Source organism: Crotalus tigris, unplaced genomic scaffold (genome assembly GCF_016545835.1).
Source record: "Crotalus tigris isolate CLP2741 ecotype Arizona unplaced genomic scaffold, ASM1654583v1 scf7180000019309.743544, whole genome shotgun sequence".
In the NCBI taxonomy this organism is placed as follows: Eukaryota; Metazoa; Chordata; class Lepidosauria; order Squamata; family Viperidae; genus Crotalus; species Crotalus tigris.
Genome location: NW_024097480.1, coordinates 318,372 through 343,290, shown reverse-complemented (window position 1 = coordinate 343,290; position 24,919 = coordinate 318,372). Strand labels below are relative to the sequence as shown.

At 41.5% G+C, this 24,919-nt stretch overlaps 1 protein-coding gene across 8 annotated transcripts in view; it reads right to left on the bottom strand.

The window, feature by feature from the left end:
- Positions 1–16,028: 16,028 nt before the first annotated feature.
- DCX (doublecortin) overlaps positions 16,029–24,919 on the bottom strand; it is a 64,346-nt gene continuing 55,455 nt past the window's right edge. For 6 of the 8 annotated variants that reach the window (XM_039361606.1, XM_039361603.1, XM_039361609.1 and 3 more), the window contains exons 6-7: positions 21,040–21,137; positions 16,029–19,045 (exon numbers count right to left, since the gene is read on the bottom strand). In XM_039361606.1, coding sequence (XP_039217540.1) covers positions 18,989–19,045; positions 21,040–21,137 — 155 coding nt within the window. In that variant the 3' untranslated portion in view covers positions 16,029–18,988. The remainder of the gene's footprint in view (positions 19,046–21,039; positions 21,138–24,919) is intronic. The other 2 variants (XM_039361610.1, XM_039361611.1) reach the window with 1 other exon arrangement.

Genomic DNA, 24,919 nt, shown 5'->3' with positions numbered 1-24,919 from the left:
GGTGATTTTCTCTTCCTAACAAGGGAGAAGGAGGGGGATATGTCCCAAAATTTCTTATTTCACGAAAGATAAATTAAAATCAAAGCCGAGTGTGTAAAACGGATGAGTCATGAACATTAAGAAGGCCATGGTTATATTATGTGTAAAGACCACTGGTTTCTCTGAGATTAGTTAGCTGCAAAGATTGCCCCCCCTTAAAAGGGGGGGGGAGTTATGGGGCTGGAGAGCTCCCCAGCAGCTGTGTTATGAATGAATGACTGGATCAGCAGTTTTGCTTCTTCTTCTCAGAATGTGCTGGCTCCGGTTACTGATTTGCAAATCAGCTGAAGCTCTGGAAGAGCGATTAGAAACAGCCTTGCCTCCAGATCCTTGAAGTGGTGGCTGCCATGCTCTTAATCCCGTTGACCTACTGGAGATGCATTAGAAGGACAGAAGGAGTCAGGAAAATGCTGCAATCCTTTCCTTTGTCATCGCCTGCTTGGAGAAAGCAGATAAGCCACCAATGACAGAAATAAGGAGGACAGTTCCAAAGGGGTCAGCTTTGGAACTCGGTCTGGGGATTATAGACCTTTGCAAGTCTTCAAGAGGGTCTCCGTTGCTCCATTTCAGGACATTTTTTTGAATGTAAGGGTTGCACTGATCCACGATTAGCGCCATGCTCTTGCCATCCATACCGTGCCATAGTGATGGTGGGGAAGTGGGTTCTTTAGGTGCCTGGAAACTGAACTGGTTAATGTAACTTTGAAAGTGATTGTTTTCAAAATTATAAATTATTTTCCTTGAAAAGGCAGCATTGCAAAGATATTTTTGCACACCAATCAGAGATAATATTTATAACTTGGGGCTGAATTGTGGGGTCCTTGGTGCTCTCTGAGCTTCGTTGCTTTCCTGCAGAAGTTTTATTACCAAACTAGATAATATCATTGGTGCTAGAAGGGAATGGAGTTTGCAGAGAGGAGGAGGAGGAGGAGGAGGAGGAGGAGGAGGAGGAAGACTCTAGGATCCTTGGTGCTCTCTGAGCTTGGTTGTTTTCTTGCAGACATTTCATGATCCAACTAGGTAACATCATCAGTGCTGGAAGGCAGTGAGTTTTCCTCATATACGAGTGGCTTGTCCTGTCAATGTTGTTGGGAGTGGTGTTGGTAGTTCCTTGGTCGTTTACTGTTTGTTTACTATTTGAGTCAGTAGTTTACTCAAGGAACTACCACTTGTATATAAATAGAGAGTAAACCCACTCTCTTCTACCACTGATGATGTTACTTAGTTGGGTAATGAGGTGCCTGCAAGAAAACAACCCAGTTCAGAGTGCAGAAAGGACCTGCATATTTTTACAGCATTCCTTCTAAAGCTTATTGGTACATCCTTTCCCCAAATAAGAACTCATACCTTATCCTGCCTTATGGCTCCTAAGATTTCCAAGAACATATTCTACTCCCTCCAGAATCCATTCCTCTCTGGAATGCTGCAACAATCATACAATGCATGCCGGTTGCCAAGTACCCCAGTTTTAATCCCACGACCATGAGGATGCTGCAGTGGTCATAAGCACAAGAAATGGTCATGTGTCACTATTTTCAGTGCTGTCACAACTTTGAATGGTTGCTAAATGAATAGTAAGTTGAGAACTATCTGGGCCTGGTAATGTTGTGATTCCGTGCCAGCTTGTGATCCAGGTAGTTGAGTCTGGGGAATCAGAGGAGGAGGAGGAGGGGCCTGGAGAGCCATCAGAGTTGGAGGGAGGCTCTGATGAGCTGCAGGACTTACAGACTGATGAGGAGGCTGGTCCTTCCACTCGTGATCGAGCTGAGAGCCAGCTGTGCTGGAAAGCTGAGTCGGATTCGGAGGAAGCACAGCTGGAAGATCTCAGAGACGCTTGTAGACATAGGCAGGTCACACGAGTAGGACAGAGGGAGACAATGGGGCAACTCCAAGGGAAGAGAAGAAAGCAGTGAGAAGCCATGCCTTGGGAGCTACGTAACAAAAAGTGAATGTTTGGGCAGGGCTGGTTGCTGGAGGCAACCATTTGCAAAGAACTTCAGAGTCAAGAGATCATGGTCTCTTTATTTTGTCTGTGAGTTATTTCCTGTTTGACTCGTGCTCTGTTTTGCTCCATTGGAAAAGTGTTCTGTTGCTTTTGTTTTTCTGGGACAATTATCAGGTCTGTAACTCAAATAAAAAGAGTTTATTTTCCAGTCTACTCTTAAAAGAGGGGTTGTCTTTGTGCAGTAACAAGGACATACATAGGCTGGGACAGAACAGGTAACTCATAACTACCTCATAACTCTTCTACAATTGGAGCCTTGATTTTGTTGCATGTACAAGTGCTGGTTGTTATGTGGTGAGGGTCTACCTTCTCTGCCTATAAAACATAGAGGGTTGAAAACATGGTGAGAATGTGCAGCCAGTCCTTGATTTACAACAGCTCATTTAATGACCGTTCAAAGTTACAAGGGCACTGAAAAAAGTGACTTATGACCATTTTTCACACTTATGACCTTTGCAGCTTCCCCATGGTCGCTTGATTTACATTTGGATGCTTGACAACTGGTTCATATTTATGACCCTTGCAGTATCTCAGGATCACGCAATCATCTTTTGCGTGACCTTCTGACAAGCAAAGTCAATGGGGAAGCCAGATGCACTTAACAACTGTGTTACTAATTGAACAACTGCAGTGATTTACTTCACAAATGTGGCAAGAAGGGACTTAACATGGGTCCAAACTCATTTAACAAATTTATCACTTGGCAACATAAATTCCGGGCTCAGTTGTGGTGGTGGTGATAAGTCAAGGACTACCTGTATTCCACATCGCACACAAACAAAATTTCTGTGGGCAGATTTGTTGCCTGCCAAATGGAAATACATGCCTCTTAGCATAGAATATCTGAAGTTAGCTTTTGGAAAACCTTAATCATTATGTTGTATAAAAGATCAGCTTTAGAAACAGTCTAGTTTTGATATGGTGATGGGGATTGCTTCAGCATACCTTCCTCTGGGTTGATATCCTTCAGAAACGTTGCAAAGCAACCTAGAACTAAGAAATTAACTAATGGCAAGAACAATCCAACAGTGGGATGCCTTCAAAAATTGTGGGTGCCCCAACACTGGAGGTTTTCAAGAAGAGATTGGACAATCATTTATCCAAGATGGAATAAAGTCTTCTGCTTGAGCAGGAGGTTGGACTAGAAGACCTCCAAGGTCACTTCTAACTCTGTTACTCCATGTTCTAAGTTGGTGTGGCCGAAGGAAATTCTGAGGATCTCAGTGCAGATCCATGATCATGAGATACCTGCTGGTCACATTTTCCAAGGTCAAATTTCAAAGAACACTTTCTTTTTCAAATGGTCTCTCACTGCAGATATTAGTTTGCTATACCAGAGGGGTGTTCAACCTTGGTGACTTTAAGACATGTGGACTTCAACTCCCAGAATTCCATGCTGGCTGGGGAATTCTGAGAGATGAAGTCCACAAATCTTAAAGATGCCAAGATTGGACACTCCTGCTATACACCTTATTTACTTTCTCTTTTTTTCCCAGCCATGTCAGATGATAAATGGCTTCAGAGTGTTTCCTTCTGGTGCTACACACCATCTTTGCAATTATAATAAGATTGAAGCAATTTCACATACCGCGCTGAGTAAGCTGAATTTTCAGATAAGGTGAGTTTTCTGCAGACAAATGTTTATGCTTTGGATTCAAGACAAAAGAAGAAATGCAAACCAGACCCCACATGTTTAATGTTTGATAAAGAATCTAAGCCAAGAATAGAGAGAGGAAAAATGAGGAAAGACACAAATGAAGAAAAGCCACATTCAGTGCACAAAAACACCAGTGATTTTGTGATGAGCAGTGCTAATTGATGCCATTCATTCCTAAGAGACTGTAACATTTATTATGGTTTGAGGGGTTAAACTATGGCTAGATGGCAGGTGGGATTTGAAATAGATGGGGAAAATTATGCAGTGCAAAGAGGACTGATGAAAATTAATGCATTAATAATGACAACAAGGAAATGTATTAAACCATAGGAATAGTCAAGTATCCAAAGGAGATTCTTGATGAGAAGTTAAAAAAAAAAAACCTTCACGGGAATGGAATTATAGATGCTGTTAATATAACAATTTGTGCCAAAAATGGGCCATAGGTATTTCAAATTAATATGTAGTGAGAATACTTCAACTTACAAGTCCTCAACTTACAACAGTTCATTTAGTGACCGCTCGAAGTTACAATGGCACTTAAAAAAGTGATTCACAACCATTTTTTTTCACACTTGCAGCATCCCCACGGTTACCCAATCAAAATTCAGATACTTAGCAACTGACTCATATTTATGACAGTTGCAGTGTGATCCCTTTTTACAAACTTCTGGCCAGCAAAGTCAGATTCATTTAACAACCATGTGACTAGCTTAACAACTGCAGCGATCCTCTTAGCAACTGTGGCAAGAAAGGTTGTAAAATGGGGCAAAATTCACCTAACAATCATCTTGCTTAGCAACAGAAAATTTGGACTCAGTTGTGGCTGTACGTCAATGACTTTCTGTATAGCCCAAGTGGTTAATTGATGATTCAGCGTGTGATGTGATCCTTGAAAACCGAGTTTACATGGGAATGGATATCTTGCAAACTTAACTGTTATTTATTTGTTTGTTTGTTTGTTTTTATTTATCAAAATTTTATGCTGCCCAAGGCGACTCTAGGCAGGTTACAGAAATTGAATAAAATCTACTTAAAAAAGATTACAACAAATAAATATGGATCTTAAATTGAAATAACGAATTTAATTTTTTCTCCTTTGGGGTTGTGGTATTGTCTTGGTAAAAAGAAAACATGTTCCTTTTTTGCTTTGTCTGGCACCAAAATTTCTTGCCAGTTGGGAAAAAGCATGTTTAATTCAGATGTAGGCTAGGGAAAAAGGTTTGTTAATTGACATTTTTTTTTCGGTTGAAGCCTGTATCTTTCCTCTTCTTTTTTGAAAATAGTATTTGGTCATGGTTTGGACACTACAAGCTTATTTTCGTCTTCTTAAGTATTTAGTTTGACCGTCTCTCAAGGGCTACAAACAGAAAGGTTTTTTTTTCAGCTAAGAATAAGGAATCTGCTATTGGTATATTTCAACCAGGAACGTTGTTTCTCTGTCTTCAAAGAAGCAGAAGAGTGTTCAGGTATTCTAAGAGATAGAACCAGACATAAAAAGCCTCCAGGGATGAGCTAAAACTTTGGAAGGACAGAGGAAATTGAGATGGTAGCAAGTGGGTGTGCTCGGAAAAGCAAAGATCTCAAAATGAAGCACGCTGGGAGATAAGACTGGAGATGTAATAAAGGCAGACATGAAGGTTTTTTAAAGAAATGGCCAAAGAGGCTAAGCTGGTCCTCAGATATAAAGGCATGAGGGGGACATGATGGCAGTGACAAATGAAGTGAATGATTTTGGTAATATAAGTAGTCCTCAACTTATGACCACAACTGAGCCAAACATTTATGTTGCTAAGTGAGAAAATTATTTCTTCCCATTTTACGTTTGTTGCCGCATGAATCACTGCAGTTGTCAAATTAGTAGCATGGTTGTTAAGTGAATCTGGTTTCTCCATGGATTTTGCTTGTCAGGAGTCGTAAAAGAGGATCACGTGACCCCGGGCCATTGCAACCGTCATAAACGTGAGTCAGTTGTCAAGCCTCCGAATGTTAAATCACGTGACCAGGGGGATGCTGGCAATGGTCAGAAGTGTGAAAAATGATCGTGTCACTTTTTTCAGTGCCATTGTAATTTCCAACAGTCACTAAACAAATTGTTGTAAGGCAAGGACTACCCGTACAATTGGAGAGATGCATAAATTGAGGGCAGAAAATGAGACACAGGAAGACTAAGGTAAGAAAATACAGACGAGAACTACCAAGAAGAAAGATTACATCGGTTCAAAGTTTACAAGGAGAAGCAGCAAATAAAATACAAGGATAAATAGGAGAGAAGAATCAAGGTGGTTGTCTTGGTGTAGTAGTAGTAGTAGTAATAATAATAATAATAATAATAATAATAATAATAATAATAATAATAATAATAATAATAATAATAATAATAGTAATAATAAAGTTAGAAGGGGTGTTGGAGGTCATCTAGTCCAATTCCCTGCTCAGGCAGGAAACTCTATACCATTTCGAACAAATGGCTGTCCAGTCTCTTCTTAAAAACTTCCAGTGTTGGAGCATTCACCGCTTCTGGAGGCAGGTTGTTCCCCTGGTTAATTATTCTTACTGTCAGGAAGTTTCTCCTTAGTTCCAGGTTGCTTCTCTCCTTGATTAGTTTCCATCTGTTGCTTCTCATCCTGCCTTCAGGCGCTTTGGAGAATAGCTTGACTCCCTCTTCTTTGGGGCAGCCCCTGGGATACTGGAAGATTGCTATCATGTCCCCCCTCATCCTTCTCTTCATGGTTTTTTGTTGGTTTGTGTGTTTTATTAAAATAAAATACAGTTTTCTCTTCTCTGGCATTTACCTCCTAAGAGATCTTAAATATTTCTGAGGTAGCAGAAAACCTTGTCTTCTGTCTATGAGAATGGATCTCATGATTTATGACCCAAAGTCCTTCACAAATAAAATGCTATGTTTTCAGTCAGAAATAGAATGTCACCTACATTATATAAGCTCTACTGTTAAGTTTTCAGCTAGTACTGCAGTAATCCTGTCAGTTTACACACATACACACATGCACATACACAAGGATCAAAAAGCAGAAATAAAGACCACAATTCACATCAGTTCACTGTCTTCCCAGCAATTACAACACACCTACAAAGGGTCTACTAAAATCCTTCAACTCTGCAGGTTCTACTAAATCTTCATAGCTAATAACTGTGGACCAATTTATCCTCCGTAAATGAGTTAAAATCCAATTTTAAAATTGCTTAGCTCTGTGGTTATTATATCGTGTAGTGAAAAATCAATTAATTGGAGCAAAATCAATTAATTTAAAAACAGAGGAGACCAGCACTTTAAGAGACTGGGAAAACCCAATGGGAATAATCTGGAAATGTCCTACAAGTTGCTTTTCTACCTGTAAGGTAGAACACACTGGAAGTTTTTAAGAAGAGATTGGGCAACCATTTAACTGAAATGATGTAGGGTTTCCTGCCTAAGCAAGGGGTTGGACTAGAAGATCTCCAAGTTCCCTTCCAACTCTTCTATTCTATTCTATTCTATTCTATTCTATTCTATTCTATTCTATTCTATTCCATTCCACTCCATCTTTCCATCTTTCTATTCTATTCTATTCTATTCTATTCTATTCTATTCTATTCTATTCTATTCTATTCTATTCCATTCCATATTTTCTATTCTATTCTATTCTATTCTATTCTGTTCTGTTCTGTTCTGTTCTGTTCCGTTCCATTCCAGTATCTATTCCAGTATCTATTCCCATATCTATTCTATTCCCATATCTATTCTATTCTATTCTGTTCTGTTCTGTTCCGTTCTATTCTGTTCTGTTCCATTCTGTTCCATTCCATTCCATTAATTGAAGAAAATCCAGAGAATATAGAAAGGGAATCATACGTGACTCTTTTAGCTTCTTGGATAAATGTCAAATCTGAACGAATTGCATGTGCTTGTGAATATCTACCACTTGTGAGGCTAAAGTTTTACTTACCTTAAACCCATTTCATTTTACCAATCATGAAATCCTCTTCTGGGGATGAGCAATGTCTGAACTGTACCCTCTATACTCTTGGAGCTCCAGTTAAAAACACAAGCCGGCCACTTCTTTCTGAAAGCACCACCCATGGAACAGAAAAGAGGCACTCTTTCAAGTCCACCCACATCTTTCTTCACCTAAATATTGAAACCAAATTTTATTTCGGAAGATGACATTACACACACATTGCCAATGTACATTGAGATGGGGGGGGGGGAAACAATGCATAACAAATATTGAGAGCAAAGCGATCGCGTATACAAATTCTTCTTGCTGCATGTTACAGACCTCATCTGGCCGGGATTGGGTGGAGAGGACGACGGGTGATTAAAAACAGTTCACAATATTTCACCATTGGAAAAACCAAGAGCTCGAAAATATCAGGCCTTCAAACTAGGCCTTTCCAGTGGAGAGAAAAGAGACTCAAAAAAGTAAGTCCGGGGTATATCCATCCAGATTGCTTTCTTTTCATTCAAAGTCACTGATTCACAAGTTCTCAGATTTTTAGTCTCTACAGACTCTGTTTGGAGTCAACCCAGGAACCATGCACGCTTCCTTCAAATGTGAATGATCATTCTTCTTCGATTGTGGCCATCGTCAGAAGAGGGAACCATTAGGATAAAACACAACATTTCTCCATTGGATCCTGGTACCATCGGACGCCCTCTCTACCCCATTTCAAATACTCAGGGGAAAAAAAAGGGAAGTTCTTGACATTATATACATTTGTTTTTCTCCTTTAAAAAAGTACAAAAAACCCTGAATGGCATTGGGTGTAATGCTCCGGAAACACGTTTGTGAGGTCCGTTGCCGTGAACAGACAAAAAAAAAAAAAAAAATCAAGGCAAGTTATTCTTAGGAGCAAGACATTGAATTGTACAATACAACTGTAATGGAACACCTTCCCACAATCAGTGCTTATTCAGGTTTTGTCCTCTTGCTATATTCCGTGTATATACCAATAATTGAAAAAACCACAAGAATGCAAAACACAGAAGGACAGAGAGAAGCCAAGAGCGGGCAAAAGAAATGATTTTAAGGCATGAGATGTCAAATACCATGCGTTTACTCTCAAACTCTTCTTCGCTAGCAATCTAAAATGTCTAAAAACTACCACAAACTATTTTGACGTCTGTCAGCTAAGTAGCCTAACTCTACCTTTAGCCATGGAACCGAAGCTTTAAAAAAAAAAAAAACCCTCCCTCCCCCAAAGATCTCGATAAAAATGCTTTCTGTACAAGTTGAATGGCCGAAAAAAAATGGTGGACAGACTGTTGATCTGCCACAAATTTAGAATGCAGAATGGGTTCAGGACATGCCCCTTGAGAAGAGAGTGGATTCCTTGGTTTAAAGCTGCAATATATTACAAGGCAATAACAGCTGAGGATAGTTTGGGATGGAAACTCCAATTGCTGCTCCTCATGTAGAAGATGTCAACACCCCCAGGCGGGACATCATCAATAGAAGTGAAATTACCTGACTGACACCAAAGAGACTTTAAAAGACAAAGAGAACCCCTTTTTGCTTAGATCTTCATTAGACTGCAGCCAGGTTGAGGACATACAAGAGTTCGTGAAAAGCAATCTCATAGTCAAAGGAACGAGGAGGAAATAACACAGAGTCAATGGCACCATGTAATTTCCCTGAGCCCAGCTAATTAAAAAAAAAAAAGTCATATTGCTATGCTTGCTCAAAGAGTTTTCTGGAAGGTACTTCCTCCATGTACCTAGGATTATGGAGCAGTGCTATGGATGGGAACGAGATGGGACAGGAAGAGCCTTTGTAATCTGAATTGCACAGCAGATCATAGGATCATCCTAAGCCTTGTAAAAGGTGCTGTTCCATCTCTTCTGTTACTGTATACACAGGTGGGCCAAAAGTCCAGATAGTGCGACAACCAGACAAACAGAGTCACCATCTTTGACTTTCTTTGAATCCCTGCTTCCAATGGACACCCCAATGGCGGAGATGTCATGGAACAACAAACCAACAGCTTGTGATTGTGAGCAGGGAGTGCTGCAGAGCAAGCTAGCCTAGCAGGTTGAGATGTGGGCTGTAGCAACTATCTGAAGCATCGGCCATGGACAACTTCCTGGCCCCTCCATTTTGTAGTTAGATTGCCACATGGCCAATCGATGTTAATGTCATTATCCTCAAGTTTTCCAGAGCACCAAAAATGCTGTCTATTTTGCAATCATTTGTCTCTCTATAGCATACTATAAGGAGCTATTTTGGCCAGGGAAGGGATTGTTGGAAGCTTGGGGAACTTCTCAAAAGGAGCATCTGCCATGGAGGGCTGGGTTTCAAAAAAAAGGTAAAGATGGCTGTCACAACTATGTGATGGAAACCACAGCCTTTATAAGTGCTTGCAACACACGTACAAAGGCCCAGGACTTCGGTCATAAGATTGAGACTGCCATCTTGATTTTTTTTCTTGAATCTTCTGCAGATGCTCCTGTGTCAGCCTTGTTTCATGATGCAGCTTCACTTTAATTTCACCCAGTGCTGATTGCTGGAAAGGGGAATTGTTGCAGAGATGTAAAACATCTTGAAATTTACTGAAAATGAGATTATTTCTGTCGGATGTGGGTGAAAAAATAAGTCTCCAGCTATTAATAAAATCCTTCCTCAACTGTACTGATGGAGGGTTATGAAAATATTAGATGGATCTGTCAGAGAAAGTTTAAAAAAAACCCTTAATTTAACTAATTCATCCTCTTTACAATGACTCATTCTTTAAATATGTCGTTCAAAACAAAACAAAAGTATCAACCCTGTAAAATTCAACAGTTCATATAAAGGACCTGTTTTTAAAGATTCTGTACAGAAAGTTTAAAGTATGCCAGCTAAACTTTAAACTTTACCTTGCTTCTTCTTCTTTTACTTTTTAAAATTCTTGTTTTTTCCCCCCCCCACTTCATTCCCACTCAACACAGAAAGATTATAGAAGAAAATACATTATGACATCCTGGTTATATTATATTGCAGCTTTCTTTCACAAATGAAGCAAATCATACATAATCAGCTCAGAAAACTCAAGATATTAAATTACCGTCTGATTTTTAGTTCCAGACGGTCTTCAGGCCACAGTTTATTTTGCAAAAGAGCAGTATAGGAAGAGGTGCATCTCCCCCTCCCCCCCAAAATAATAAATGTTTATGTAGATGCCATTCAGAGAGTTTTATAATTCAATGTGTTTTTGTTCGGTCACTTGCTAAGGATTAAGAAAATTGGCTAGCGGCATTCATGCATCTGATGTCTCTACACAAGTCTATATTTTTTATATAAGGTAACAGGATATGGAGAAAGAGAAGAGATCAGGATTCAGACCTGGGTTTAGGACAGGGATGGCATTGGTCAGGACCTGGATGAAGGCATTGCATTTCTCAGTGACCTTCAATAGCATTGACCATGGCATCCTTCTGTTCAAGCTGCAGAGACTGGGGATTGAAGACGCTGTTTCATATTGACTTCACTCCTTCCTCAACAGCCAATCCCAGAAGGAAGAGATCGGTTTAGTGGCTCCTCCCCTGTGGGAGTATATAAAGTTGAGTTATCTCCTCCCATTATTAACACCTAGAGAAAATATTAGGGAGGTCGTTTGGCAGTTTGAGTTCTGGAATCATCAATATGGTGATGATACTCAATGGTACATCGTGACCTTGGGCTCTATTGAAGATACTGTTGAAGGGTTGACCTGATATCTAAGGGCTGTGAAGATCTGGAAATAAGAGATCAGCCTTATCTCGAACTCTAGCAAGACAGAGAATGCTGCTTGAACACTGCTCTATCACTTCTTGTCTTGTCTCAGCTCCTGAGGGACCAGATCCAGAACTTGGGGACCTTTAGACTTCTCCTTCTGGATTAGCAAAGGAAGGTCCATAGCATTAGATTATGTGCAATAGATTCTACATGGGGCTAGCTACCTGGAAAAACTATCTAGAAGCTTCAGTTGGGGAACAGGGGCTACGTCTGCTTTTCAAGTGTTCACTGCCTTCCTATCAATTTCTGGGTCCTATTTAAATGCTGGGATTCGTGAAAAGCCCCTTATAACAGTTGCGAAAATGACCAAGAGTTTATGAAATTGACTATATTGGGTTCTTGATTAAGATTGCCTTGTTGACAAGGCCTAGAGCACTGTTTTCTCAACCTTGGCAACTTTAAAATGTGTGGATTTCAACTTTCAGAATTTCCCAGGCAGCATGCCACAGTAAGCACCACATCAAGGTCGAATGAGAAGCATGGTTGCCCCAAATGTGCTTCGTCAAAAGGCAACTGGACTTTCTTTCTTTTTCTTTGAAGACATTTTCACTTCTCATCCAAGAAGCTTCTTCGGTTCCGACGGAACGATGGTGAATGGAAGGATTTCTATTCCTTGCAGTCATCTCTGGAATCCTTCCATTCTCCACCCTTCAGTCAGAATGGAAGAAGCTTCCTGGATGAGAAGTGAAACGTCTTCAAGGAAAAACCATGAAAAAAGCACCTTTGGGACAACCATGACCTGAATGACTGAGAATCTCCATAGATAAGAAACATGGCATTTGAGTTCTCTCTAAGGCAGACATGTCAAACACAAGGCCCGGGGGCTGGATGCGGCCCGCGAAGTGGTTTCATGTGGCCCGCGAAGCCATCCTGGAAACAGTGAAGGAACAGCCCCCCACTGCCTTGGCCCTGGCCCAGGCCAGCCGGGAGCCAATGTACAATTTTGTGGTGGCCATCTATGCTGAAATGCATTCAGTCTTAGCTCCATAAGCCCCCCTCTCCTGCATGGCCTGAGAAGAACAATGAGGCTCCTCCAGTGGACCATGCCTTGGCACTTGCCCTGGTCCCATCCCCTTCTGCCAGAGACCCTCAGATCTATCCCACTGGCCACACCCACCCAGTAGGCCACACCCACGCTATCCACACCCACCCAGTAGGCCACACCCACCCAGTAGGCCACACCCACCTGGCCCCCTGAGGGCCACCGCAATGCTGATGCAGCTTTCAATGAAATTGAGTTTGACACCCCTGCTCTAAGGGACTCAGAATCAAAGGCGGGACTGATTAAAAACATATTATGAAGGCAAGAAAGAAGCTGCCTCAATGTGATGTGCAAAGACAAAATTAGACCTTTAAACCTCCAGACGCAGGAGATAACACCTGTAGTTTGCAGCCAAAACTTTTCTAGCTTCTTCTACTTCTGCCATTACATGCAATTGAGGATGTTGTACTCATGTTACCATCCCAGCAGACATTTCAATGTACTATCTATCGATCATGCACCTACTACAAGTGATATTTGGGGATGCTAATCCTCCTCTTGTGCTACAAGAGGCTACAATTTGTGTGCCTAATACATTTCCAGTTTAATGTATTATGAATATGGAGTCTTTTAGCTCTCATAATTTGCATCATGAATTGATAACTGATGACGGATGAATACAAGTTCTTATTTTTGATGAAATCTGTTTCAGGAAGGAATGGCTGATGATATTAAAGATGGGATGCCTCATACAGGAAGGGGATGATGGGAGCAGAAGTTACAGGAGCTTTCCAAATTTGCTGGGTTAGTATGCATCTTTGTATTCTCCCTATTAGCTATTAAGATTTGATCCCAGAGCTTCTATATCTAAACAATATGGAAACCTGGATGTTTGGGAAGAAAATTAAGTAACTTTGATCAAAAGGGCAATTTGCCAGATGCTATTAGCTGCTATGTCTTATTATATAGGGATGACCATTTTCCATTGGAAAATATTCAAGTTAGTAGCCAAAAAGAAGAAATGGAACTCTTGTGTCCTATGCTTCCATTAAAGAGGTAATATCCTCAAAGAAACCTGGTTACTTTTCTAGAGGCAGACAGCTTTGAATCTTTTTAGCATATTTTAAGGGCCCACATGAAAGTATTCCAGAACTGAAGCTTTTTTCAGTCCACCCAACCTTGGCAACTTTAAGATGTCTGAACTTCAAGCTGAAGTCCAAACATCTGCCAGCAACTTTCCCCAACATTTGCTACAGATCTGCCCTTTCAAGTCATCCCATGATCTGTCCTCAAGACAGTTGCCTCGCCTTTGCTTCACAAGGCTGGGAGGACAGCATGTCCTTCATAATTCATGAGCTTCTAAGATGAAACGATCATAATTCGTGATCGACAAAGGTGATATTTTTACATATATATTGACTATAGGCAGCTGCTTGTGCAAAACAAAAAATATGAGACTGTAATTCAGGGCTCTCTCTCTCTCTCCCCCCTCCCCCAACAATGGTCCTCTGCAGTGTAAAGACTTACAGTTCTGGACTGGGCACCAATGGGGACCTTAAAGACATTAACAGTAGTCATGGATTGTTAAATCAAGAGGGAATAGATAAGAGCAAAGTTGCAGGCACCTGTGAAGGGCGAAAGGACTATATGGGACCCAGAGGTGCAATATGGCTATTGCTGTCTTCTAAATCTTCTTTCTACACCCTGATCTTGCATCTGCTGAAGTGCAAGAGTTTCTAAAAAAGAAACCAAACATAGTTTCCTAGAGCTAGAACAGGGATGTATCATGTATTGAAGAAAGACTGTCCCAGTCAGAAGGAGGGGGGTCAAGCAGGGAATTTACCTGGAATCATTATGTAGACACAAGAGGGATAGGTCCAACCCGCCCACACACACACCTATCTTGATTGCCATTGAACCTTATCTAGTGTTTCCTAGGGGCCAGCTGCTAGCCTGTGAAGATTCCTATGAAATAGATAATAGAACAATAAAGTAGCTAGTTTGAACTCTATACATGTGGGTCTGGTTGATTGTGCCTGACAGGATGGGGTTGTAGCCTCAAGCCACAAGTTACCCCATCACCTTTCTGAGGTCCTTGAATTTCCTCTGTGAATACAGGAAGCTGCTATTTTGAAATGGGACGCACATAAACACTAGTGGAAATCCTACAATAGGCATAGAAGAGCCAAACTAAAATTAAATAATTGCCATCACTGCCTCCCTTGGTCACATGTGTGATACAGTGGTCCATCTACTGTGTGGCCCTCAGCCCTCTCCTCCTTGAGTAACAACCCAATGTTGGCCACCCAACGTTTGCTCAAGTTTGCAGCTAGTGTATTGAAAGCTGCTGTTATATTCCTTCACTGCTGCTGTCTGTCATAAGACAATCAGTTTGTATGAAATAGGGGGTGACTGTTTGCACCGATGAATGAGCTGTAAGAGCACTGTAGCTCTAATATATATTTTTTTTGATGAGTTTGGAGCTGAACACACCTAGCATGGTACATATGGCTATTCGGCATGCATTTTAATTTATTCATTTTGTACAAAGAATCATGCAACATCCACTACATAGGCAGTTTTACATCTGACATAGTCACTGATTCCTACCTACAGTTCAAAAACACTTACCTGAAAGATTCTTCTAAAACCTGGGAGTCTTGTTCTTTACCCTGTTTCACTTTTGCAAGTTTTGAATGGCTCCCCCCGCCCCACCCATTCCTTTTCTAGAAAGAAGAACCTTCACTTTCCCACTGACTAGGCCTCCGGTTTTCTTTAACGCTGACAAGGTGAACACTTACAAAAGCCGAATCTCACCGTTTCTGGATTCAGAAATAATGCACCGCATGGCACAGCTTAAGCAACGACATTCGCGTTAGATCAGTCTTTCAAACCTGCCATGATTAAGTGCAATAAAAATGAAAGCCCAAATCTGCATTTTTGCAAAGACGTTCGGTGGGGAAGCTATAGCATGTAAACCATGATCAAGAATCACTACTGGAATGGACCAAAATTCTATCCAGTTTCCAGCTGCCAAAATGTCCAGATTGTATGTCTAAAGGAAATTCAATTCTCTTTGGGATTTCAGAGAATTGGAAGTCTGAAGCTGGGGAAAATGGATCTAATTTATCATTCTATCTATGAGCTTCTCAAGGGCTTACAAGCTGAAGATACGTATGGTAACTTCTCCCTTAATACATGTTCCCAGCATTTTATACAAAGGACAATGCTACTTCAGAGTTTCCATTGGCAGATAGAAACAGTCTACGTTTGTCCTCTCTGTGCAATCAAGAAAGAGAAAGGTTAACATTCAAGAGACTCTACAGTACCACCAAGGATTAGTAGGGCATTGCCCAAGAACAGCAATCAAATAGATCAAGCATCTATAGATGTGTTTTGCATGGGTGTATGTGCGTAAGAGAGAGAAAGAGGGAGGGAAAGGGTCTGTTCTCCATGGCTCAGTTTTGATGGAGATCATTGCTTCTTCTCTATTAAACCAGGAAAGATGAAGGCATCAAGAAGTGTAGACCCTTGACATTAGGAAAAGGCAATGCTGTCGTGAAGCATCATCACCTTGAGCAGAAAAGGATCGCACAGTTTCACTTTCCAGAAGTACAGCTCCTCTGATCACACTCAACTGGCAAAGTGAGAACAGCCCTTCAAGCGGGAGAGAAGAGAGAGAGAGAACAGAAGATCAAAACTGGAGCAAAGTGAGTGTGTGGCAAACAAAGCTTATCTCAAAGTTGACAAGTGTTCCTGTAAGCAATTCACAACGGAGGTCACCTTTGTAACCATGATTCAGAATCTCAGGAGGGACATAGCCACCATTGCCAGATCTGGGAGGGAGAGATCAGTTCCTGTTTCTGGTGTTGACAACAGACAAAGCTCACAGTGTGTGCATTGATTAGTTGTGGTGTCAGGGCTGCTTGGCTGTCCGTAGAAAGAAGATCTTTCAGACCCCCCCTCCCAGGAAACCTTCCCTGGACTCAACAAATCCAGCCCCTTCCAAAGCCATAAGTACTTTTCCACCAAATATGTCTTTTACGGCATTAACCAAATGACTCACTTGCCAACCCAACCCCCTGTCCCATGAGGTAGAGAAGTATTCCTGTCCCTATTTTGACAGATAAGGTAAATTGAGGCACCAAGAAATTAAGAGACCTGCTCCAATTTATACACTAGATCTGCTAGGGGTCAAACACACCATGGGAAATTCTCTTGTAGATCTTTTTCTGTGCTTTGTCCTCAAAGTCGGCCTTCCCCATGGCGATCTGACTGTGATCCAATGAGAAAAGTGGTTCTCCTGAACCAGGGTTGAATGGATGCATCAGACCAAACGACAACATTGGGGAAGAGGAAATTCTAGACACTGCTTTGGCTAGCAATGGGCTCAGTCTCACTTGTCTTTGTGGTGGAGGATTCTTAACTACAGGCCACTCCATCATCTGACACCTCCTCTTCAACAATAACATCCTAATACTCGGCTCACCCACATCGTCACCCCAGAAGTCTCAATGCTTGCTAGCGGTGCAACACTCTTAACCAATGGGTAAGAGGAAGCCATTTTAAGAAATGGGAAAAGTTTTCCCCCACACACACACACTAGGTGAGCAAAGGAGTGAGCTACGTCACCAAGTGAAAGCATTGAAAATCATGCCTCTTCAAGCTCACCTTTCCATATCACACAAGTGGCCCAAAGCAGCTTTTCCAATCGAAGCGAAAGAAAGAATTCTTATCATACACCTTCTAAATTCAGAAAGGGGTTGCTCCTCCCCCCCCCCAAAAAAAGCAGAGCACCTCACAGGGAAAGATCTGAGAATGAAAAATAAAAACCGAAGCACTTATTTGGATGAATCAGGAACAAGGCAGTGTACACTATCCAGCACTGATAAAAAGGCTTAGGGGAAATGGTCAGCCCTGTATCAATCATTGCATTTACAATTATTGGAAAAGGGGAAAAGCTTGCTTATGCTTTGCATTCTGTTCAAATGGGTTGTTTTCCTAGAAAAAAAAAAGGACGCAAAGGTAGTCTGCTGGCCTTCATTCGGATTCTCGAACATTCCAAAAATGGCAAGGTAAATCCAGCATGTTGCACGGGGGTGGGTGGGGTGGGGTGGGGCTGGAGGCAAAAAAATCAACATGGTGCCTCTAAGTTGAAACACAACCTGCTTTGCAGAGCCCCGCGCCCGGCAATACACATTAAAAAAAAATCCAAGTCAGGGCTCCAATCACACGGCGTGAGCAGACATCTGGACTCTTTTTGAGGCAACCAATGTTACAAACCTTCTCAAAATACTCACCAAATGGTAAGAACCCTCACCCCACCCAATGCACCCGCTCAGAATGCCAGCCCTGTTTTGTTTTGCTTTGTTTTTTCTTTTCCTATTTCAGATGGCATATTTGGGCACAACTTCTAAAACGTTTCACTGCACAGAACATTTTTCTATACTTTTGTTTTCTTTTTTCTTTTTTTTAAGCAAAATCAAGTCACCAGTTTTTACTTTTTTTAAAAAAAAAAGAAGAAGAAGAAAGAAAGAAAGAAAGAAAGAAGAAGCTTGAAGAATTGCTTCTCTAAAACCTAGCTAAGGTCGTTTTTTCCCCCTCTATAAAATTGTACTGATTAACAACAGCGATCGCAGTAGTTGTAGGAACAGAGAAGTGTTAAGAAACCTGAAAACAAAACCTTCACAGTGTTTTCAAGTGTTGGCTGTTTGCAAGGCAGGAAGAATCTTTCAGAGGTCAAGAGATACCACACAACACTTCCAGTAACTTCATATCAACCAAATCTTTCTTTTTATTGCCATGTCTTTAAAAAAAAAAACCAACCACTGCAGTGAAAAGATTCTGACCTTAAGGGTCCTGCAGGAAAACTACTATAAATAACTTTCTGCTCATTTATTTTTGGGGCACGCTGTGATATATTGACCTGATTACCATGGTGGATTTAGCCCTTGGTGGCTGTGAGCATAAATCAAGTATACTTAATAGGAAAGTATTAAATTTAACATGGCAGGATTAGGGGAACAAAGCTACTTTGGTAGAGTTGCTGGTAACAATGAATGTCTGAAAAAATGAATGTCTGGTGGTAAAAGTGGAAGCTGAGGGGCAGTGTTGCCACATCTGCTGATGGACTATTTTGACACGGAATCTTTTGAAAAGACATGATCATCTTTTTTCCTACACTGGCAGCCAATCCTGGTGTCATTGTGCCCAGTACAAAGAGAGAGAACAGAAAGTCGTAAGATCGTGATGTTCTATTTTGTCTCTGGCTTCAAAGAGCACCAGGAATAACCGTTTGACTTGGAGGGTGAAGTTCTGCAAATGGTTGGTATCCCTTTACCTCTGGTCCGTTGCTAGTGTTGGTTTTGTAACACAGAGGAGAACTCATAGGAGGGGAAACAAGACAGCAAAGCAAAGAAAGCAAAAACCATAAGTTTTGTGTCCTTGGATTGATTGCGAGCACCAGTGACCTCTCTGCTCCGTTTGGGCTAGAGTACTGCTCTGCGTTTAAAACAGAGCGTGTACTACGGAGACGGGGAACTGGGTATCCTTTACATAGAGTCTCCAAGAGAATCAGAGTCATCCAAGGATAGAGGCAGGTACAGGTCCTGTAAGAAGAAAGGGACAAGCGTTAAATCCCACAATTAGACCGGAAGGCATCAAGAGGAAGGAAGCAACAGGAGCCTAAAACTTCCTTTGTATGGATGAAATTCTGGCATGGGACAGAATAACAGAAGGAACCTTGGAGATTTTCTAATCCAGTGGTTCTCAACCTTTTTAATGCCGCAACCCCCAACCGGCCGTAAGTCGAGGACTACTCAACCGGTCGTAAGTCGAGGACTACTCAGCTGGTGAAGCACCGTTTGCAGAATGGGACTTTTGGCGGGCTCAGTAGGGCAGAGACAGCCTGGACAATTCCTATTGACTTTTGAAAGCCAATAGAATTAGACTCTATTCAAGAGAGTCTCTTCTATTGGCTTTCAAAAGCCAATAGAATAAAAGGGAGTAGCACAGCTAAGGAAAAGGGGGAAAAAATGGCGGACTGCATTATTTGGTGACCCCTGTGAAATGGTCGTTCGACCCCAAATGGGGACCCGACTCACAGGTGGAGAACCACTATTCTAATCCAACCCCATGCTCAAGCAGGTAGACCTATACAGTTTCAGACAAATGGTTGTCCAATTTCTTCTGAAAAACTCCAATGATGGAGCATCCACAACTTCTGAAGGCAAATCCCAAAGGTGCTTTTCAAAAGGCAACTGGACGGCCTTGTTTTTTTTTTCCTTGAAACGTTTCGCTTCTCATCCAAGAAGTTTTATCAGTTCTGATGAGTTCTGGGATGAGAAGTGAAACATTTTCAAGGAAAAAAAACAACAACAAGAAAGTCCAGTTGTCTTTTGAGAAGCACCTTTGGCACAACTATGACCTGGATGATTGAGAATCTCCATAGACATTCTGAAGGCAAGCCCTTCTGCTGATTAATTGTTCTCACTGTCAGGCTGTGCCCTCCCATGTGGGCCTGTGTGTGTAGAGAGAGAGAGGACATGGAAATTTAGAGGACGTTAACAAGAAAGCCGAAACAACTGTTACTACCAGTTCTGACCCAGAAAACTATCACCACAGCAGCGACAAAATGGACTTTACAGCTTACAGAAGTAACATTAGCTTGGATGTTATTTTAAAAGCACACCCAGCCACTGGCTTAGGGCTTTTTCCTATAGTATCTCCCATTCTTTGGGGTCTTGCTGGGGGCAAAGCTCCTGAAAAACTGGGCGTGCTCATTTGAGTGACCTTGAACCAGACTTTCTCTCTCAGCCCATTCTACCCCCTATATTTGGTGAAAAATAGGAAGAAGGCATGCAATGCCCTCTGTCTTGAGTTCTTGGGGAAAAGTGGGGAAAATCATGTTAAAAAAAATAAGCAAAAAAACTGGCACAGCTAAGTGATCTGGAGTCCTGCTTGGGGTAGAAGGGTCCTACCCTCACAGAGATCAGCTCAACACAGTTTCATAGAACATAGAATAACAGGGCTGGAGGGGCCCTTGGAGGTCTTCTAGTCCAACCCTCTCCTCAAGCAGGAGATTCTATATCATTCTTGACAAATGCCTTTTTCCACTCTCTTCTTCAAAATCTCTATGATAGAGCACTATCAACTTCCGGGGCAAATTGTTTCACCGGTCAATTGTTCTCTCTGTCAGGAAGTTTCTCCTTAGTTCTAGGTTGCTTCTCTCCTTGATCAGTTTCCATCCATTGCTTCTTGTCCTGCCTTTAGACGCTTTGGAGAATAGCTTGACTCCCTCTTCATTGTGGCAGCCCCTGAGATATTGGAACACTGCTATCATGTCCCCCCTCATCCTTCTCTTCATTAAACTAGACATCCCCAATTCCAGCAACCATTCTTTATATGTTTTAGTCTCCAGTCCCCTAATCATCTTTGTTGCTCTTCTCTGCACTCTTTCTAGAATCTCAATATCTTTTTTACATCGTGCTGACCAAAACTGGATGCAGTAGTCCACATGTGATCTCAAGTCTGTTACCTTCAAGTAACTCTCAACACAGTATAACCTGCTGGAAGGAGGTTTAGTAAGGTATAAGAAACGTAATACCTTGTGCTTACGGAGGCTTCCTGGACTAGTAGGTGTAGAGATTGGGGATTGCTTTGATTTCGGTGTAGAAAGCTGGCTACTTGATGTTCCATTTGCTGTCAGGGAACAAAAGAAAAATCACTCATGAATGAAGATCAACATTTAAAAGAAAAACTCAGATTACATTCTAGTTTGTGAAATCTATAGCTGGGAAACAATGATTTGGTTGTTTTGGATGTTCTCACTTTTCTGGCTTCATAACTAGGGTTTTGCTTATTTTATTTAGTTTGGAGACAGATGAGCAAAGACGTATTAGAGGCCACGGAGACAGCGATCCTGCATATGGTTTCTCTGCTATGCAGAGCAAAGGTGTTGCATAAACATCTGAATTGCTATATTGACCCCTCTGAATTTGCCAATTAGCCAGAAAAGCAGTAGGAAAAAGATAGAGGAGGAAGGAAGAGGCCAGGTGAATAGTTCCAAATACAGATAGTCCTTGACTTATGACCACAATTGACCCCAATATTTCTGTTGCTAAGCAAGACAGCTGTTAAGTGTGTTTTGCCCCATTTTATGTCCTTTCGTGTTGAGTTGTTAAGCAAATCCCCGCAATTCTTAAATGAATCATTTGTCATGGTTCCGACAGATGAAACTCTTCAAAAGAACTTTGAGGCATTGTTTACTTTAAAGAATCTTTTATTCTAGTAGTATAATATCAGCACTACATAACTGAAGCCAAAAACTGAATTCCCCTCCCCTGGGCAGAGAGTATCAAAGCACAATTCCCTCCTCCAATTAACAGTCATAAGTCACATCCCCCAATTAGCTTGAACCGCGGGCTTCCTCTCCAGTTCTCCACCCGCCAAATCTTTATCAGTTCTGGGCTCAATAGCCTTGATTCTCACACTAAGTTTAGTGTTGTCATGTCTAGCTAGATTCTCATTCGCATCCCCCCTCCTCCCAGCATAATCTAACTCTAAAAGCAAAAGGGAAAAAGGATGGCTACATTTCCATCTGTTGTCAATGCAAAACCTCCAATGTTAGCAGTGTTGACATCATTTGGTTGTTAAGCAAACCTGGCATCTCTCTTGACTTTGCTTGTAAGAAGGTCGCAAAAAGTGATCGCGTGAACCCGGGACACTGCAACCGTCATAAATAGGAATCAGTGGCCAAGCATCTGAATTTTGATCACATGACCCTGGGGATGCTGCAACAGCCGTCAGTTTGGAAAGTGTCACAAGTCACTTTTTTTTAGTGCCATTGTAACTTTGAATGATGACTAAATAAATGGTTGTAACCAGTGGTGGGATTCAGCTGGTTCGCACCACTTTGGCAGAATTGGGAGCTATTTTTTTGTTGCCCAGGCCCAGAATAGACTTCCGGAAGCGGCATCCACACCGAGAACCAGTTGTTCACATATTTGAATCCCACCACTCCTTCCTTCCTTCCTTCCTTCCTTCCTTCCTTCCTTCCTTCCTTCCTTCCTTCCTTCCTTCCTCCCTCCCTCCCTCCCTCCCTCTCTCCCTCCCTCCCTCCCTCCCTTCCTTCCTGTGGTAGGATTCAGCCAGTTCGCACCACTTCGGCAGAACCGGTAGCTAATTTTTTGTTGCCCAGTGCCAGAATGGACTTCTGGAAGCAGCATCTACACAGAGAACCAGTTGTTCACCTATTTGAATCCCACCACTGGTTGTAAGTCAAGGGCAATGTGTACTAAGTTGTAAAGAGAAAGACAGAGCACTAGAACTACAGAGAAAGTTGCCATTTTTGTCTTTTCAACACAGCCACAGGGTAGGCTAAATTTAAAACTATTAATTGTTAAGGTTGATTAATTTAATAACTAATATGCGAATTATTTCACAAACTGTAACTATTTTTATAAGCTGCTTTAAGATGCTCTCATTATTTGCGATGATGTCTTTGAATCCCTTGCGATTTTTTGGTTATTATGATGCCTTATAATAGAAGACTGTGAACCATCATCAACCAATTCCTGGATTCCATTTTGCTTCCTAAAGTCTGATTAAAGCTTGAAATGAAGGATGGAAGGAAGACTACGCCTGCTTTTTCTTTGCAGAAATCCATCAGATATAAACCTAGCAGGGCTTAATTGCTTCATGAAGTCCGTTAGAGAAGCACATAAATTTAAATGCCAGGGCTCACATATTCTGCCTGCTGTTGTTGTTCTCCATGGAAACTGTTCGGCACTCTGCAGTTTAGAGAAAGAAACTCGGTTCTCAGCTAGAACTGCACACTGTATGGTAATTTATATGAAAACAGCACAGCCCATCAAATGTAGCCAGGAATCCTACGTGTCTCCCTGTAATAGAGATTTATCTTTTAAAAAAAAATTGGGCCTATTGTGGTTCATGGTGAGGCTTGACAATTGTATTTGATGGACTGGTTCTAGCAGTGCCAATAACTGAACTTTAATTGAATGAGAATCAACAGCCTGGTGCTTTCTTGGTGCGAGGAAACCCAGATGTCACAAATTTGCTGATGAATTTTGTTCCAAATTCATTAAAGAAAGGGGCATTTTTGCAAAATAAAAAAAGATAATCAATTCATTTCCATTTGTATGGGTGTATGTTTTCTTTCAAAACAGGAGTCAGGGAGTACAGAGTACTAGCCTATAGTGGTATGTGGGAATGACCTTGAGACACAGCCTATAGCGGTATGTTGGAATGACCTTGAGACACCGCCCATGGAAGGAAGGGATGTGGGGAAGCCTCTCCAAATGGACCATCCCTAGTTTTCTAGAATGTAAAAAGTAAAGGAAGGAGAAGTGCTTTTAGACAGCTATTGTAACCTTACAATAGAGGTAGTGCGAGGACTCATGGTTCATGCTTTGTGTCTGGGTTATCTCAAAGGGCTGACACAGCCTAACAACTGCTGAAATTAGCATATTCATCATTCTCCATTACTGCAATTTATAATAAGGTGGAGGGAAAGCAAACACAGATAACTACAAGCTCTATTTGCCATTAATCTCTGCAAATGCATTATAATGTTCTCTTGGCAACTGACTGCAATGGCTAATTCTTGTCTTCTGTGGTTTTCCTTCTATTAACTTCTCAATCGAGCCTCTGGTTCTGGAATTCGCAGTGATAACAGAATAAAAGAATAAGAGTTGGAAGGGATCTTGGAGGTCTTCTAGTCCAACCCCCTGTCAAGCAGGAGACCCTACACCATTTCAGACAAGTGGCTGTCCAGTCTCTTCTTAAAAACCTCCAGTGTTGGAGCATTCACAACTTCCACTGATTAATTGTTCTAGCTGTCAGGAAATTTCTCCTTAGTTCTAGGTTGCTCCTCCCTTCTTGATTAGTTTCCATCCTTTGCTTCTTGTCCTGTCTTCAGGTGCTTTGGAGAATAGCTTGACTCCCTCTTCCTTGTGGCATCTTGGAACACTGCTATCATGTCACCCCCTCATCCTTCTCTTCATTAAACTAAACATACTCAATTCCAGTAACCGTTCTTTATATGTTTTAACCTCCAGTCCCCTAATCATCTTTGTTGCTCTTCTCTGCACTCTTTCTAGAGTCTCAACATCTTTTTACATTGCGGCTATCAAAACTGGATGCAGTATTCCATGGCATTATAAAGTAGTATTAACACTTCATGTGATCTTGATTCTAACTCTCTGTTAATGCAGGCTAGGACTGTGTTGGCTTTTTTGACAGCTGCAGCATGGCTGGCTGAGGAATTCTGGGAATTGAAGTCCATGAGTCATAAAAGAGCCAAGGTTGCCTACCCCTGTTCTAGTCCAACCCTCCCTACTGCTGGAACCTTCACCCCATTCCGAACAAATGGCTACCCAGTCTTTTCTTGAAACCCTCCATGGACAGACAGTCCACAAGGACTTGAGGAAGCAGGCTGTTCCATCGTTTAATAACTCTGATAG